General features: G+C 42.5%; 1 protein-coding gene across 5 annotated transcripts in view; it reads left to right on the top strand.

Annotated features, from left to right (window-relative positions):
• Positions 1–16,607, top strand: part of LOC136864256 (ribitol-5-phosphate xylosyltransferase 1) — a 36,354-nt gene that overhangs the window by 1,851 nt on the left and 17,896 nt on the right. For 4 of the 5 annotated variants that reach the window (XM_067141001.2, XM_067141006.2, XM_067141004.2 and 1 more), the window contains exons 2-3: positions 4,770–5,343; positions 5,444–5,614. In XM_067141001.2, coding sequence (XP_066997102.2) covers positions 4,770–5,343; positions 5,444–5,614 — 745 coding nt within the window. Of the gene's footprint in view, positions 1–951; positions 2,785–4,769; positions 5,344–5,443; positions 5,615–16,607 lie in introns of those variants that run through there. The other variant, XM_067141002.2, reaches the window with a different exon arrangement.

Here is a 16,607-nt window from a genome sequence, read left to right on the forward strand (position 1 = left end):
TAAGTTGGCAATATCAGTACCATATATTTTAAGTTACCATACATCAATTTTTAAGCTAGAAGAAAATGAAACATGAGTTAACTGCACATATGCTCTGTGGTTAGATAGAAGCCTTGTGGCATTTATTAAAAATGTGTAATGTTATATCTGGTCATTCACTGGTTCTGATCATTCACTAGTACACTCACCCTATGTATTTGTCATCTCTTTGCTTACTTTACTTGCCTTGCAATGATACTAAAAGTATTCGGCGGCTGCTACTAGTATCCGAGTAAACATATTCTTCAGCAGTTTACATTTTCACACTCGCAAAGCTTTGTGAACATGTTTCATATGACTTAGTAGCACAATCTTGGCATGAAACATATGTCCACACAGATCACATGAAATGGTTGGGGGAGGGCGGAACTGAACTTGACGTAGCTTCCGTGCTTGTCATTTATCCTCTTCACGTCACCGTCGTTCCTCTTCATACACCGAAACGGACGTAGAAACAGTGTGGCGCCAAAGTGTACGATTCTTAGCAGGTGTATACCAGGATTGAGTGTTAATTCCAGCCCTCTTCATAGTATGCTTTAGCTGATCCTTGAAATGCCTCAAAGGGGCTCAGTGAGGTCTTGTGCTGGAAGCATGGTTTCACTCGTGCGATAAACGTGCCCTATCCATCTGAGACGATGGCCAATGATGGTAGCCTCAGTGCTTATAGCATGTGCTTTCTCAAGGTTGTTGACCCTTGACTTGATGTTCAAGTTGAATCCATGTTTTTGCGGATGGAAGCGCTCTAGATTTTCGATATCCTGACGGTAGAGGGTTCACGTTTCACAACCATAAAGCAGTGTTGATATGACAACAGCATGGTAAACCATGATCTTGGTACCGTATACATTGTAAGGTCCTTATTCATAAAGACATGACGGAGTAAACATCCAAATGCTGAGTGGGCAGCACCAATTCTCCTATCAACATCTTGTGAGCAGTTAGCATTTGTTGAGAGGATACTTCCTAGATATAAAAAGTGGTCGACCTGCTCCAGTGGAGTATCCACAGTGGAGATATTGCAAGCTGTGAGAATACTTTGATTCTCTGAATATTAATGGAGAGACGAAAACAATTGCAAGCCCTCTTGAAACAACTGACAGACTGTTGCAGCTCCTCAGGTGTGAGAGCAGATGCGGCAGCATCATCTGCATACTGCAATTCCATAATGGAGGAAATCTTAGTAAGCTTTTGGGAGCGAAAGCTAGTCAGTATGAACAGTTCCCCATCGAAGCGATATCTGACCTTTACACCTTGGGTGTCTGTAGATGTTCCATTTAGTATGGCAGCTAGGTAAAGAGCGAAGAGTGTTGGAGCAAGCTCACATCCTTATTTCAATCCATGAGTGATTGGAAATGGATCAGAGATAATATTTTCATGAACGACTTGCCCAGACGTGTTATCATAAAGAGCCTTGAGTAGATCAACAAAATGCTGTGGACAGCCAAAGTGTTTCAGTACTGTCCACATGGCTGGTCTCGGGACTGAGTCGAAAGCCTTTTCAAGATCATTGATCACTAGGTATAAAGGAGTTTGTTTCTCTCTGCATTTTCCTGGAGATGCCTTGCACAGAAGATCATATCTGTTGTGCCTCTGGATGTTCAAAAACCACACTGTGACTCGTGTAGGATCCTCTCCGAAATAATCTGCAGGTGATTGAGCAAAATTCCAGCAAGAATTTTATCTGCTATAGATAGCAATGGTATAGGCCTACCACAATAGTTGCCACAAAAACTACGATCACCTTTATTGAAAAGAGTAACGATAGTGGCATTTTTAACGTCACTAGGTACTTTGCAGATTTCCTATATTACGAGGATAAGATTACGAATAGGTAATCTCCACTTTGAATCAGTTCCAGAGGAATGTTTTCTAGGCCAGGAGCCTTGCCAGGTTTCAGTTTACTGAGAGCAGCATTGAATTCCTTGAATGTTGGTGAAAGAGCCATCCATGGTTGTTGGGGATGTAGAGGCACATCATCAAGAAAGTCTTCAGCAGCATTTGAGCTGCGATTGAGAAGAGTGGAGAAATGTTCGTTCCAAAGTTCTAGGATTTATTGACTATCAGTAATAGTGGTAGCATTATCAGCAGCTTTCAGTGTCCCGGAGGTGGAGCGAGTTGGGCCATATAACTCCTTTATTCCTGCATAGAAGTTATGCAGGTCTCGGGCATCAGACAACCTTTGCAGTTCCTGAGCTTTCTGCTGTGACTAGTTCTTCTTTATCTCTGTTATTTGCCCCTGACATTTACTTGAGTTCAAGAAAGTGCGCTTTCTTTGTGTCTGAAGATGGATCTTGAAGAAGGGATAGATGGGCTTCTCGTATAGCAGTGCTGACACACAAAATCTCCTTGTTGTTGTCATCAAACCATACTTGTCTTACAGTTTTCTTAAAACCAGTGGTTTTCTGAGCTGATTATGTGATTACTTTCTGCAGTGTAGCTCATTCCTGCTCAACATTCTTTGTGTTGACTGGAGCACTTGCCAGCATGTTGGCGATTATGTTGTGGAAATTCATGGCAGTGGGTCCATCTCAAAGTTCAGAAGTATCAAACTTCTGCCTGGTTTATGGTGAAGACGAATTCTAACACAAGAGAATAGCAACTTATGATCCGTCCAGCAATCTTCAACATTTCTAGCTGTCCTGGTGATAAGGACATCCTTCCTATCACACTGTCGAGTGATGATGTAATCAAGGATGTGCCAATGCTTAGAGCGAGGGTGCATCCATGTGGTCTTGAAGCGATTGGGTAGGCGAATCTGCATATTAGTTACATAAAGTTCATGTTCGGTACATAGACTGAGAAGCAGCAATCCATTGTCATTGAAACTACCAAGTCATTGTTTGTCCATTACATTTTCCCATAGCAGATTATCCTTCCCAACTCAAGCATTGAAGTCACCTAGTAGGAAGAGCTTATCTCTAGTTGGTATGTTTGAGATGGTTGTGGAAAGCAAGTTATAGAACTGGTGTTTAGCATCTTCATCAGCATCCTATGTTGGAGCATAAGCAGAGATGAGAGTCATGTAAAACTGTCTCCGGAGAGTGGTATACGGAGAGTAATAAGTCTTTCACTAACTGCAGTTGGGACAAGTTGGTGATTAGCAACTATATTTGTCTTCACGGCAAATCCAACATCATGAATACGACGCTGTCCATTCTCCTTGCCCTTCCAGAGGATGGTATATCCTAAATGGGATTCAGTAACTTTGCCTTCACTGGATAATCTTGTTTCAGTCAAGGCAGCTACATCAATATTCAATGTAGAAAGCTTGTGGGCAACAGGAGCTGTTCTCCTTTCAGGTCTGTCACTCTCTTTCGTGTCAACCAGAGTTCAGACATTCCATGTTGCAATTATAAATGGATTTCCTTGATTGTTTCGACCGCATATGGGGTGACCCACTGGGTGCAGTCACCCAGCCTTACAAAAGTGTGACTTCCGATGTTTGGCCCACATTTTCTAGGGCCTTCCCCCAGCGATGATCCTAAATAGGCCTGCCCAAACACAAGTGCAGGACCAAATTCCCAGGTAGTCACAATTCTTAGAAAATCGTCGCCATAAGACCTACCTGTGTTGGTGCGACGTAAAGCCACTAGCAAAAAAAAAAAAATCTTAGAAAGACGACCATCACACACCTGCTGCCAACGTGCAGGTCCAAACTGAAGGCTTCCAGCTTCACCCGAGAACCTACCTCCACCGTCCTTATCCCATTGCCGTTGGACTTGGAGTGAAAAGTGACAGCTGAAGAAAGGCGCACTGGCGTGGATTTGTTTCAGGTGGATCACAGCTTACCAGGAAGTGACTCATAAACTATGATTTCGGAATCGTTCACCATGGCACGTATGCATGAGACGTGGTGTCGAACGCCGAAACTGCAACAGACTGCCGCTGACTCGAAAAAAAACGAGTGGCACCTCATAGCCAGTCCGCTTGGCATTTTCCGCTTCACTCGCCGTACTGAAGCCCATCTTCTCCGCCGAGTAAACCGTTGAGTAATGGTGTTTCAGTAGCATTTCCTATACTGAGGGACCATCGCGCCTCCTAAAGAGCCTCATCTGCCCAAAGCCATTGGCCTCTTTAGGTTGTACTCTTATTTATCCCTGAGTCCAGGGATGCCTCTTCCGCCATCTCCACCGTACTGAAGTCCACCTTCTCCGCCGCAGATACTGTTGAGGTCTTCACTCATAACCCTGAGCTGGGACCCTTACCAGATGTTACACACCGGATCAGTGTGCTCTGGGACTCGCATAGGCAGGGGCGCCTCTCCCTGGGTAGGGCTGCCTCTGAAGAGGGTCCCTACGTGCTACCAATGCTAAAAGTATTAGTTTATTATTATTGAAAGAATAGTACTACATGGCATCATGATTGCTCCTGGTCCATGATTCGTTCCCCCTCCTCATTTCATATTTTAGTACTCCATAGCCCCATTGCAGGTCCATTTGCTTAATTTTATTGTATAGAAAGAAGTCCACGACTGGTAGAGTTAAGAGAGAAATAACCAGATATAGAGATTGTAGATAACCTTTGTAGGCTAGTCAAAATACTAGGAATTAACAGTATACCATTATATTATTTTCTTTATAGTCTATCTATTTATCTGTCTGCAATATCTCATATTGTTAATTTGTTTCATTTTTTAATCACATCAAGCTGTTTAGTTTAATTTAATTTACTTTATTTTACTTCCATCTGTTTTCTGATGTACATTTTTATTTTTCTCAAACTCCTTGCAGCCTGTTTTCAGAAGGAGATACACTCCTCCAGTTATTCAGAAGTTTCAAATAAAGACAAAATGAAAGGACCTTCTTTACAAACTGAAACTCTTAATGAAGAGAGTGGAGGACGAATGAAATATTTCAGTGCCTATCATCAAGTTGAAATATGGGGAAAGGCTGCTATTGGATTGTACTTATGGTCACATATTATTAATGGTAGACTTGAAAAAGTTCAAGGAGGACTAGTGCAGCATGGTAATTTGACTATTGACAACATTGTGTTCACATTTCGAACAGGACCTGGGATTATCCCATCCACTGTTCCCAATGATGTTAAGCATTTAGTTTTAGTGCTTAATGGACGTTCCCAAGAAAAGATAGATGCAGCAACACTGTGGTTAAATTATTTGCCTACGTACAAATATCTGCAGAAACTGGCTGTAGTTCTTCTTGGAAATGAAGAATGTAATAACGATTGGATCCTGACTTATATGAAATCACGTGGTGGAAGAATTGATGTTGTATTTGTTGTTTATGACTCACGCTTGGTTGACAATGTAGAATTTTTTCAGTGGCCTCTTGGAGTTGCCGTGTAAGTTTGTGTTACACTTTGCATATTTGATATATAAGGATCATTGCAGCTGCTCTGGATATGTTTTCAAGTAGTTCTGTCTCTTTTCTTTTTCTTTCAGATATCGTGGATTTCCAGTCATTAATCCACAACATGTAGATGTAACATCAGCTCGTTCATATCTGTGCAACTTTCTAGGAACGATATACGTAAACTCATCTCGACTGACACTTCTAGACATTGTTAAGGCTTCAGCATACCATGATAAATGTATTATTAACGGACGCAAAGTGTAAGTATTTATTACACCTTTGTGGTCATTGTGTTAACTCCAAGGTGCTTTTTTTTTTTTTGCTTTATGTCGCACTGTCACAGATAGGTCTTATGGCGACGATGGGATAGGGAAAGCCTAGGAGTGGGAAGGAAGCGGCCGTGGCCTTAAGTAAGGTACAGCTCCAGCATTTGCTTGGTGTGAAAATAGGAAACCATGGAAAACCATCTTCAGGGCTGCCGACAGTGGGAATCAAACCCACTATCTTCCGGCTGCAAGCTCATAGCTGCACAAATCTAACCACACGGCCAACTCGCCCGGTAACTGCAAGATGAAATAAGTGAACTGTTCGAGAGAATTTCTCTATTTCTAGCATGCTTGCAATAATGTACAATATTAGATGACTAGTTGTTCTTGTAAAACTTTAACAATGTGTTAAGTATACAGAAGGAGATGAAATGGATTTCAAAAATTAAATGATAGAGTGTAAGTAGGCTAAGTACATGGATCATATAGATGTCATAACTACTCTTGTTGCAGATCTCCCCACAGCTACTGTAAATGGTGCTCTAATTCTGCAGGTTAACAGCTGACATTATAGCTAAACCTAGATGTTTTCAGTTGGTGACAAAGGAACAGCACATTATCTTATAGCCATGGCCCTTGGGAGCCACTTCCTGGAAAGCATAAGCTGTCAGTAAGGCACTTGTGTGTTGTAATTTATCTCTATAGTTCCACCAGTGGTGACAAGTCAAAAAGATAGTACTCCACACTGTAATAGTGAATCCATTGTCTTTCAAAAATGTGGAAAGCTCCTGAACTGAGGATCACTACTGTATGAGTCCTGTAAAAAAAAAAAAAAAAAATTAGCCAAACTTCAGAAAGATATCTTTAGGAGTTTACCTACAGCCTAGCCTAGTTGTTTCCCTTGAAGTAATTTCCTCTTCTGCCTGCAATTTAAAGTTTGATCTCTTTATATGCCTGAAATCATTGCCCTTTCAGAGTGAATTTCAGTTTGGGGAATAGAAAAAATCTGCCAGGGCTAGGTCAGATTAGTAGAATGGAGGGTAAGCACAATTGTCGTTGTGGTTGTCAAAAGTTCATGAATCAGCAGCGATGCACGAGGTGGCACATTGTCATGTTAGAGACTCCAAGAGCTGTTTCTCCATAAGTCTTGTCTTTTTCTTCTGACATTTTCTCTCAAATTTCTCAAAACTAGGAGATAATGTGAGCAATTCAGCATTTGACCCTAGGTAGGAATTCTCGTTGTGCAACATCATTGATGTTAAAAAAGACAATCATCAACACTTTCACATTCATTCTGACCTGTTGTGTTTTCATCGCCCTTGGCAAATTATTTCTACACCACTGTGTGTCTCTATAAATGTTTGAAGTGGAAGCAAATGTTGATACTTAGCTCGTAATATTCAGATATTTCGACAGCCACAACACAAACTCCTCATATTCACAAACTAAAAGATGCTGAGCAATAACTAATTGTTTCAGAAATGCATGGCAAATGGCTAATTCCAGTATTTACAGAAGATACCACTATACAGTGCCATATACATTTTTAAAGTTTGGTTATCTTCTCAGCAGGCCTCATATATGTACACAACTTTTATCTGTGATTAGAGATCTGTTGAGCTAGTCCTTAAATATATTAGGTCTATTGTGGATGCATTCTAGCTTTTTAGCCACTACATACAAAGCTACTAATGACATGCTTTTAATGAGAATCAACATAGGAGGAGAGAGATTGCAGCTTCCCTTGTGATAGCTTACAAATGGTGCAGAACGAAACAAGATGTTGCTGCCAGTACTGCTTTTGAATGCCTGAAAGAGATATAGTGGGGTCTGATATTGCTTCTGTCCCATTTTGACGGTTCTCCCTTGACTTACCTGCTGCTGTACCTTATTTAAAGTCACGGTTGCTTCCATCCCACATCTAGCCCTTCCCTATCCCATTTTCATTATAGACTGTTATGCCTTTCAGCGTTCAGTCTGCAAGCCTCTGTGAATTTACTGAACGTTGCCACAATCCTCTGTTTGCAACTAGTGCTGTGGCTTCATTTAGTTCTATACCTCTTATCTTTAAATCATTAGAAACTGAGTCTAACCATCATTGTCTTCATCTACTTCTACTCCTCTTACCATCAATAATAGAGTTCATTATTCTCCTAGATGACCTATACTCCTCTATTTGCTTCACATGTCCCTCACCACCAAAGACGGTTTATGCAAACAGCTTCATACATCGAATTAATTCCTAAATTATCCCTAATCTCCTCATTCTGAGTACCCTCCTGCCATTGTTCCAACCTGTTTGTACCAGCAGTCATTGTCACTACTTTCATGTCTGTTACTTCTAACACATAAATAAGATATCCTGAGTCCACCCAGCTTTCGCTCCTGTAAGCAAAGTTGGTCTGAAAACAGACCGATGTAAAGATAGTTTCGTCTGGGAGCTGACTTCCTTCTTACAGAACACTGTTGATGGCAAATGCAAGCTCACTGAATTAGCTTTACTACACCTTGATTCAATCTCACTATGGTACCATCCTCGGAGAACACACAACCTAAATACTTAAAATTATCTACCTGTTCCAGCTTTGTATCACCAATCTGACATTCAGTTCTGTTGAATTTCTTACCTATGTGACATCAATTTAGTCCGGCGCAGGTAAAAGTAAACTCGTGTCCTCATCCTGAGGTGGTGCAGCTCTTTTCAGGCACAGCCCCATTGGAGGTGAGCTGCATGTACCATTTCAACCACATACCAGCCCTCCTGCCATTCTTAAATTCCTGGCAGTACCGGGAATCGAACCCGGGTCCCCGAGGACGGCAGCTAATAACACTAACCATTACGCTACGGAGGCGGACTCTGGCGCAGGTGTAATAGACTGATATAACTTGAAAAAAAATATTCTCTGACCCATGGGTAAATAATGCAAGTATCAAGCTCAAATTATTATTATTATTATTATTATTATTATTATTATTATTATTATTATTATTATTATTATTACTACTACTACTTGTAATGTATGGCTATGAAGTGTTTACATCCATTTAGTATTCGTATATACGTAGTCGGATGATCGCATTGTTTGTGAGGTTATGTCAAGAAACATGTACTGTATATAGACATTTATATGAGTTCAGTTAATGTAAGAACCTGTATATAATTTATTATTACCTGTATATATAATGTGTAGTCCACTACAGTATTGTGAATCACACTGTAACATCCTGAATGACGTATCTTTGACACTAGATGATGGTAGAATATTCTGTACATTAGGCCTATATCTATGTATTAAGCACTCTAGAATTTATGAGAAGGCATTTTGTAGCATATATTTCTAGAATCCTGGCCAGGCACATACATAAGGAGGTGGTCTTGATGGTGCAGAAAGTTATTTAGTAAGAGTCATGGTTTAACAGGAGTTGTTCTGATCAGACTTGCGTCATGGTGACGAGTGTTTAAAGTATGTGAATTGGTTTAGTAAAGTTGGTAGTTGACATGCAGTGGTTGCAGTCTCCATGTACTTTGTGATAGGCTGTTGTTAGAAATGGTGGTTTGTTGATGTTTTCGGAGTGGAGTGTTTTGCAGTGACGGCAGTGATTTAGGTTATGTGTATTTAACTTGTAAATAATTGTGAATAAATCCATGTATGCAAGTCAACAGCATTTTGTATGTGTCATTGTGGATACTTCAACTGGCGACCGTGATAAGGCCGTAAGAATTTATGAGCGAATAAGAGTGTAGTGCAAAATAGATCAAAATGCAAGTGTTACTAGAAAATATGTCGGTGAAACAACTCAAAGATGAACTTACCAAGAGAAATCTCCTGACGAACGGGAAGAAGAAATTGCTGCAGACACGGTTATGGGAAGATCTCGTCAAAAAAGGAGAAGATCCCGAAAAGTTTTTCATCGTACTCGGAGACAGAAGAAGAGATAAATATAATAAAAATGTCTTCTAAGTTAACGAACATGATACAGACACTCAATTCCACCTTAAGACAGCATTCTGAAAGTAAATGACAAACTTTCAGACAAAATTTCAGACGTTAATTCTGCCCTAACAGAACAGATTGCAGACTAAATTTTGAAAGTAAATGACAAAATTGCTCAAGCTAACTCTGTTTTAACCGGACAAATATCACAAGTGTACACGCAGGTTTACAAAGTTGAACAAGGCCTAGAATCGAAAATTCAACCGTAAATGACAAAATTTCATCACAAATTAGCGATGTCACCTATCGATTAACGCAGCAGATATCGGACACCAGGTCAGAACTGGGACAGGTTGACCAGGTCGATAGTAGAGTAAGCCAGCTGGACGGGGATATCTCGAACCTCAAGGAGGAGGTGGAAATCCAGGTTTCCAGCATAAAGCAACAGGTTCAGGAGGGGATTTCTACCATTGAGGGAAATTTTGAAAGCCGTGTCTGTGCTGTGGAGGGAAATTTTCGCAGCTATATTTCTGCTGTTGAAGGAAGGTTAGAAAACCGGTTTTCGACCATCAAGGGAGACGTGCAGAGTATAAGGGAGAGTATCCTTCATGCAGTAGAAGATAGATTGACGCATCACCACACCTCTAACCCCCTCAAACCTAACCAGCAATACAGCACACCTAGACCCGAAGGTGATTATAGAGAGCCTTCCGGAATTCCACGGGCGACTGGAAGAGAACCCGACTAGCTTCATCGAGGGATCGGTCAGTCTGTTGGGAAGGACTAATCTACCAGAGGACATCTTCGTGCAAATCATCACACCGCGATTAAAGGGGCAAGCCGCTACTTGGTGGAATAACTTGAAGGGTTTGAATTTAACCTGGACGGACTTCAAGAGGGAATTCCTCGCTATGTTTAATTCCAAAGGGGTGAAGAGTTCCATGAAAAGGAAGCTATTGACTGAGGCACAAGAGCTAGCGCATTCGTCCTACAGAAGTACCAACTCTTCAAACGTCTGCACCCAGATGGAAGCGAAAATGAGATCTTACCAGACATCACATGATGATGATGATGATGATGATGATGATGATGATGATGATGCTTGTTGTTTAAAGGGGCCTAACATCGAAGGTCATCGGCTCCTGCCAGACATCACAGAGCTACTCCACGATAAGATTCCACCCCTAGTGAAAGTATCACAACAGAGATCCTTTGATGATCTACGCAGAATCATCACCCAGATGGAGGACGAACACAAGAGCAAAGCTACGGAAGAGACCAGTGCAGTTAGGAAGTGCAACCAGTGTGGAAGAGCGGGACACCTAAAGAACAAGTGCCCAGCCTTGACGTCGGAAAACTAGGTGCGGCCCATTCTGGATTGAGGGGGGGATGGGACCGGGAACAGGAATGCGCCTCAAAACACGATAGACAAGTGACCCTGGTCAAGTAGGAGAGGGATAGATCAGATTGCGAGTAGAACAGACCAACCCCGCCAGGCTATCATCTTAAAGATAGGCAACGAGAATTTTTCAGCCATACTCGACAACCAAGCAAGCCATTTGTTTTTCAACGGGACTGACACCAGATTACTACCGCCTATGAAGTCTCACCATCTCGGAAGGGTAGTGGGAGTAGCAGATGGGGTAACCTATTCCATTAGAGAACAGACTAACCTAACCGTTAAATGCATGAACCCGCCTGTTTTAATTGATGTTGCAGTGATTCAGAACCTGATACCTGACATCATATTAGGTCATGACTTTCTGGTAGAATACAAGGTGATCCTAGACTATGCAGCTCATGAAGTCTTTTTGGGAAAAGACAGACGTCTGGTAACGCATGTTCGACCCAGTGAAGAAGAGGAGCTGAGAGGCACCTGAAAGGACTTTCCGAAAGTCTTCACAAAAAAAATAGGATGAACTACCAGGGTAATGCACACCATTGAATGCAGCGCTTCCTCAGCCATCAAGCAATGTCCATATCCAATCAAACCGGATAAGTGCAACATCGTCATTCAGAAGATTCAAGAGATGGAAGGGTGAGGTCTCCTCGAACCCGCTATATCCTGTTGGGCTTCACCTATCGTCCTACCGAAAAAGAAGAATGGGGAGTATCGACTGTGTGTGGACTTCCGCAGGTTGAAAGAGAAGACTGTTAGTGATGGCTACCCCGTGCCTGACCTGATAGACTCACTGAAACAAGTAAGTGGGTCTAGGATTTTCAGCACACTGGATCTCAACCGTGGATACTGGCAAGTGGAGGTCGAGGAAAGTTCTAGACCACTGACCTCCTTTATTACACCAAAAGGATTGTACCAGTTTACAGTAATGCCTTTTGGATTGAAGAATGCTCCTGCCACCTTCGTGCGACTCATGGATAAGGTATTATCAGGATATGTTGGAGATTTTTGTCAAGTGTATCTCGACATTTTAATTCACAGCAGGAATTTTCAAGAACACCTTGTCCATCTGAGGAAAGTACTGGAATGACTGAAGATTCATGGACTGACTTACCAACTTGAGAAGTGCCACTTCGCCCAGTCCTGCATAGAATATCTTGGCCATGTCCTAACATCTGAAGGCTTAGAAAGGCAACCGGAGAAGAATCAAGCTATCAAAGAAGCTAAACACCCACGGACCAAGTGACAAGTATGTCAGTTCCTTGGCTTTTGTGGATGGTACAGCAGCTTCATGCCATACTTTGAAGAGAAGGCAATACCACTCACTGATCTACTCCATTACAACCGCCCATTTCAGTGGACCAGCAAGGAAGAAGCAGCATTCCAAGACATTAAGGCTGCGTTATGCAGTGTTCCGGGTCTAGCCCATCCCGACCCTCAACGGAAAATATGCGTGCATACGGACGCCAGTGACTCCGGCTTAGGAGTAGTGTTATTCCAAAAGAGGAGTAACGACGGACGGGACATCACCGAGTATGCCAGCAGAATGCTATCTCCCAGTGAACAACGCTACTGCACTGCTGCGAAGGAAGCCTTAGCCGTGGTGTGGGCCATGGGCAAATTCAGAGGCTACTTGGAGGGAAGGAAATTCCAGCTCTACACCAATAACACCATTCTCAAATGGTTGAACTCGGTCTCTGGCTCAAAATCTAAACTGATGCGTTGGGCGCTGTTAATCACAGAATTTGATTTCAATGTGTGTTATGTCCCAGGACCGACGAACATAGGACCAAGCAGCTTATCTAGGCACCCAGCGATGGAACCTGAAGCTAGGAGCACCATTGTCGAGGGGGAGTTCCCACGAAAACATCAGAATGAGCCTAAGGAACCTCTCCTTATGAACATCAAGAAGGAGCTTGATCTGGGAGTAATCAAACAGTGGCAGGAACAAGACAAGCCCTGTAGGACCATGACACATTGGATTAGGAGACAGAACACTGATAGTCGACTCGTCCCGAGGGAATTCAAAATGTGCTACAAGAACTTCCGAGTTGACAGAGGACTCTTAATGTACAGATCTCACCTCTCTGACATGCCTGCAGTAGTGGTGATACCAAAACAGCACACGACGGACATCCTCGAGAAGTTCCATGACAGCACTGAAGCCGGGCATCCAGGAGGCGAAGAGACATACAGTCTATTCGACGAAGTTTCTTCTGGGTCAAGATGCGGAAAGACATCCTGGACTATGTGAAGAGGTGCTACATCTGTGCCTGCACCAAGGCGAGCGACAGGAAGGCAGATTCCAGTCAGCGAGTAAGACGGCCGCAATGCCCTTGGGAGGTCATAGCCCTGGACTTGATGGGTCCTTACCCCAGAACACCACAGGGTAAAACAGGACTCCTAGTAATCACCGACCTCTTCACAAGATGGATTGAGGCCTTTCTGATACCAGAAGCCATGACGGGACGCATCACCAGCCTTCTACAAGATGTGGTATTCATGACAAAATGGGATTTGGAGCACTGGACCACCCCTATCTACAACCGAAGGGCCAATCCAGCGGAACGTTGGAACCAGGAGCTGAAAATAATGCGACGGGTCCACCTAATAGACAAAGAACATCGACTGTGGGACCGTCGGATACCACAGTCACTCTTTGCCCTGCGACGACACATCAACCATATCACCGGTTATTCCCCAGCGGAGCTGTTCTTTGGTCGACAGCTATATGATAGTGGGTATTGGGAGATTCGTCCACCACCCACTTCTGGTCATGATGATGCAGCTGTTTTCCTGGCAGAGTGGCAGCAGCAGCAGGACATCAAGGAGAAGCAAGCTTTGGTCGAGAAGAAATCCCTTACCCAGGCCAAGGCTCAAGATGTCGAAGAGACCCAGATCTTCCTACCAGGCCAACAAGTACTGTGACGTAACCACTCAGTCAGTAATAAGATTGGAGGGTTTCACATAGGTCTCGCACCTAAGTGGTTTGGTCCTGTCGAGGTGGATAAGCAGCTGGGCCATGGGGTCTACTTACCAAAGACCAACCCTCCTGTCAAGGTCCATGCATCGGAGTTGCGGCGAGTCACCCAACCGCTGCGCATACAGAGTAAGCCTTGTACTACCTTGGATCCACCTGGAGGGGAGGCTGCTGATGACACAGCTTAGTCTGGTCATGAGGCGAACGCATCGACTGTTATCGAGGAAGAGGCTGACAGCGAGGCAACCCCGACACGGCACAATCCGGTCAAGAGGATGAGACCATATCCAGCAACGTCGGGGAAGAAAGAAGATACAATCTGTGACCAAGACAAAGTCGATGGTTGTGGTAGACTGTGGGAATTGTTTCAAGTTTTAGGGGAGATATTGACGCAGGTGTAATAGACTGATATAACTTGAAAACAATATTCTCTCACCCATGGGTAAATAATGCAAGTATCGAGCTCGAAATTTTATTATTATTATTATTATTATTATTATTGACTTGTAATGTATGGCTATGAAGTGTTTACATCCATTTAGTATTATTATTTACGTAGTCGGATGATTGCATTGTTTGTGAGGTTATGTCATGAAACGTACTGTATATAGACATTTATATGAGTTCAGTTAATGTAAGAACATGTATATAATTTATTATTGCCTGTACATATGATGTGTAATCCACTACAGTATTTTTAAACACACTGTAACATCCAGAATAACGTATATTTGACACTAGATGATGGTAGAATGTTCTGTACATTATATCTATGTATTAAGCAGAATTTATGAGAACGCATTTTATAACATATCTTTCTAGAAGCCTGACCAGGCACATATATAAGGAGGTGGTCTTGATGGTGGAGAGAGTTATTGTTTAGTAAAAGTCATGGTTTAACAGGAGTTGTTCTGATCAACGTGTCTCATGCTAACGAGTGTTTAAAGTATGTGAATTGGTTTATTAAAGGTGGTAGTTGACATGCAGTGGTTGCAGTCTCCATTTACTTGGTGATAGGCCTTGTTCGAAATGGTGGATTGTTGATGTTTTCGGATTGAAGTCTTTTGTTGTGATGGCAGTGATGTAGGTTGTGTATGTTGGGTAGTCAGCCCGAAGGCTGGTTTGATCATCTGAAGCTCCGCCAACAGCTGTCATAAATAGCCTAGGCGTCACTGAAGAGGCGTACTAAGGAAATGAGGAGTGAGGTAGTCTCCCGTTGCTTTCCTGACCAAGCCAGCCTTGCTATTACATATCAGTCTGCCAAGCCCACTGAAATGCATGCACCAACCAACCCTATGAGCGATATTTTCACACCATTCATAGCAGGGACTGGCTGAATAGCATCACTAGCATCACTCATACCTCAGTCACTTTCATATTGTCAAAGCCAAGGATGAGACTGAGACAGGTCAATGAAAGTAACAAATTTGATATAGCCCATACTAGAAGACATAGTGCACTGTAACACTACATCTCGCCAGCAAAGGCATTGATGTAGGTTATGTGTATTTAATTTGAAAATAATTGTATATAAATCCGTGGATGCAAGTTGACAGCATTTTGTGTGCATCATTGTGGATACTTCAAGTCTTCGAGAGGCTAATTTTCATACCATAGGTACTCATTGCACCTATTTTCAAGTTCCAAGATATTAGACTGCAGGCTTTTGGCGCAATCTGCCATTAAGACAGTCGTCAGCATAGGCCAGACTGCTTACTACATTTCCACCTAACTGAATCCCTGCCTGCCACTTTATACCTTTCAGAAGATGATCCATGGAAACTAAGAACAGAAAAGGTGAAACATTACAGCTTTGTCTAACCCCTGTAAGTATCCTGAACCAAGAACTCATTCTACCATCAATTCTCACTGCAGTCCAATTGTCAACATAAATGCCTTTGATTGATTTTAATAATCTACCCTTAATTCCATAGTCCCCCAGTATGGCAAACATCTTTAATAATAATAATGTTATTTACTTTACGTCCCACTAACTACTCTTATGGTTTTTGGAGACTCCGAGGTGCCAGAATTTAGTCCCGCAGGAGTTCTTTTACGTGCCAGTAAATTACCAATGTGAGGCTGACATATTTGAGCATCTTCAAATACCACCAGACTGAGCCAGGATCAAACCTCCCAAAGTGGGGTCAGAAGGCCAGCGCCTCAACCGTCTGAACCACTCAGCCCGGCACAGAACATCTTTTCCCTCAGTACCCTGTCATATGCTTTCTCTAGATCTACGAACCATAAACACAACTGTCTATTCCTCTCGTAACATTTTTCAATTACCTGGCGCATACTGAAAATCTGATCGTGACAGCCCCTCTGTGGTCTGAAACCACATTGGTTTTCATCCAATTTCCTCTCAACCACTGATCACACCCTCCCTCCCAAGATGCCAGTGAATACTTTGCCTGGTATACTAATCAATGAGATACCTCGATAGTTGATGTAATCCTTCCTGTTCCCTTGCTTATAGATAGGTGCAATCACTGCTATTGTCCAATCTGAAGGTACCTTACCAACACTCCATGCTAATCTTACTACTCTAGGAAGACATTTCATCCTCCGGCTTCCCAATATACTTCACCATTTCAGGTCTAATTTCATCTATTCTAGCAGCTTTATGACAGTGGAGTTTATTTACCATCCTTTGCACTTTCTCAAGAGTAA

Source organism: Anabrus simplex, chromosome 2, assembly GCF_040414725.1.
Source record: "Anabrus simplex isolate iqAnaSimp1 chromosome 2, ASM4041472v1, whole genome shotgun sequence".
Classification (NCBI taxonomy): domain Eukaryota; kingdom Metazoa; phylum Arthropoda; class Insecta; order Orthoptera; family Tettigoniidae; genus Anabrus; species Anabrus simplex.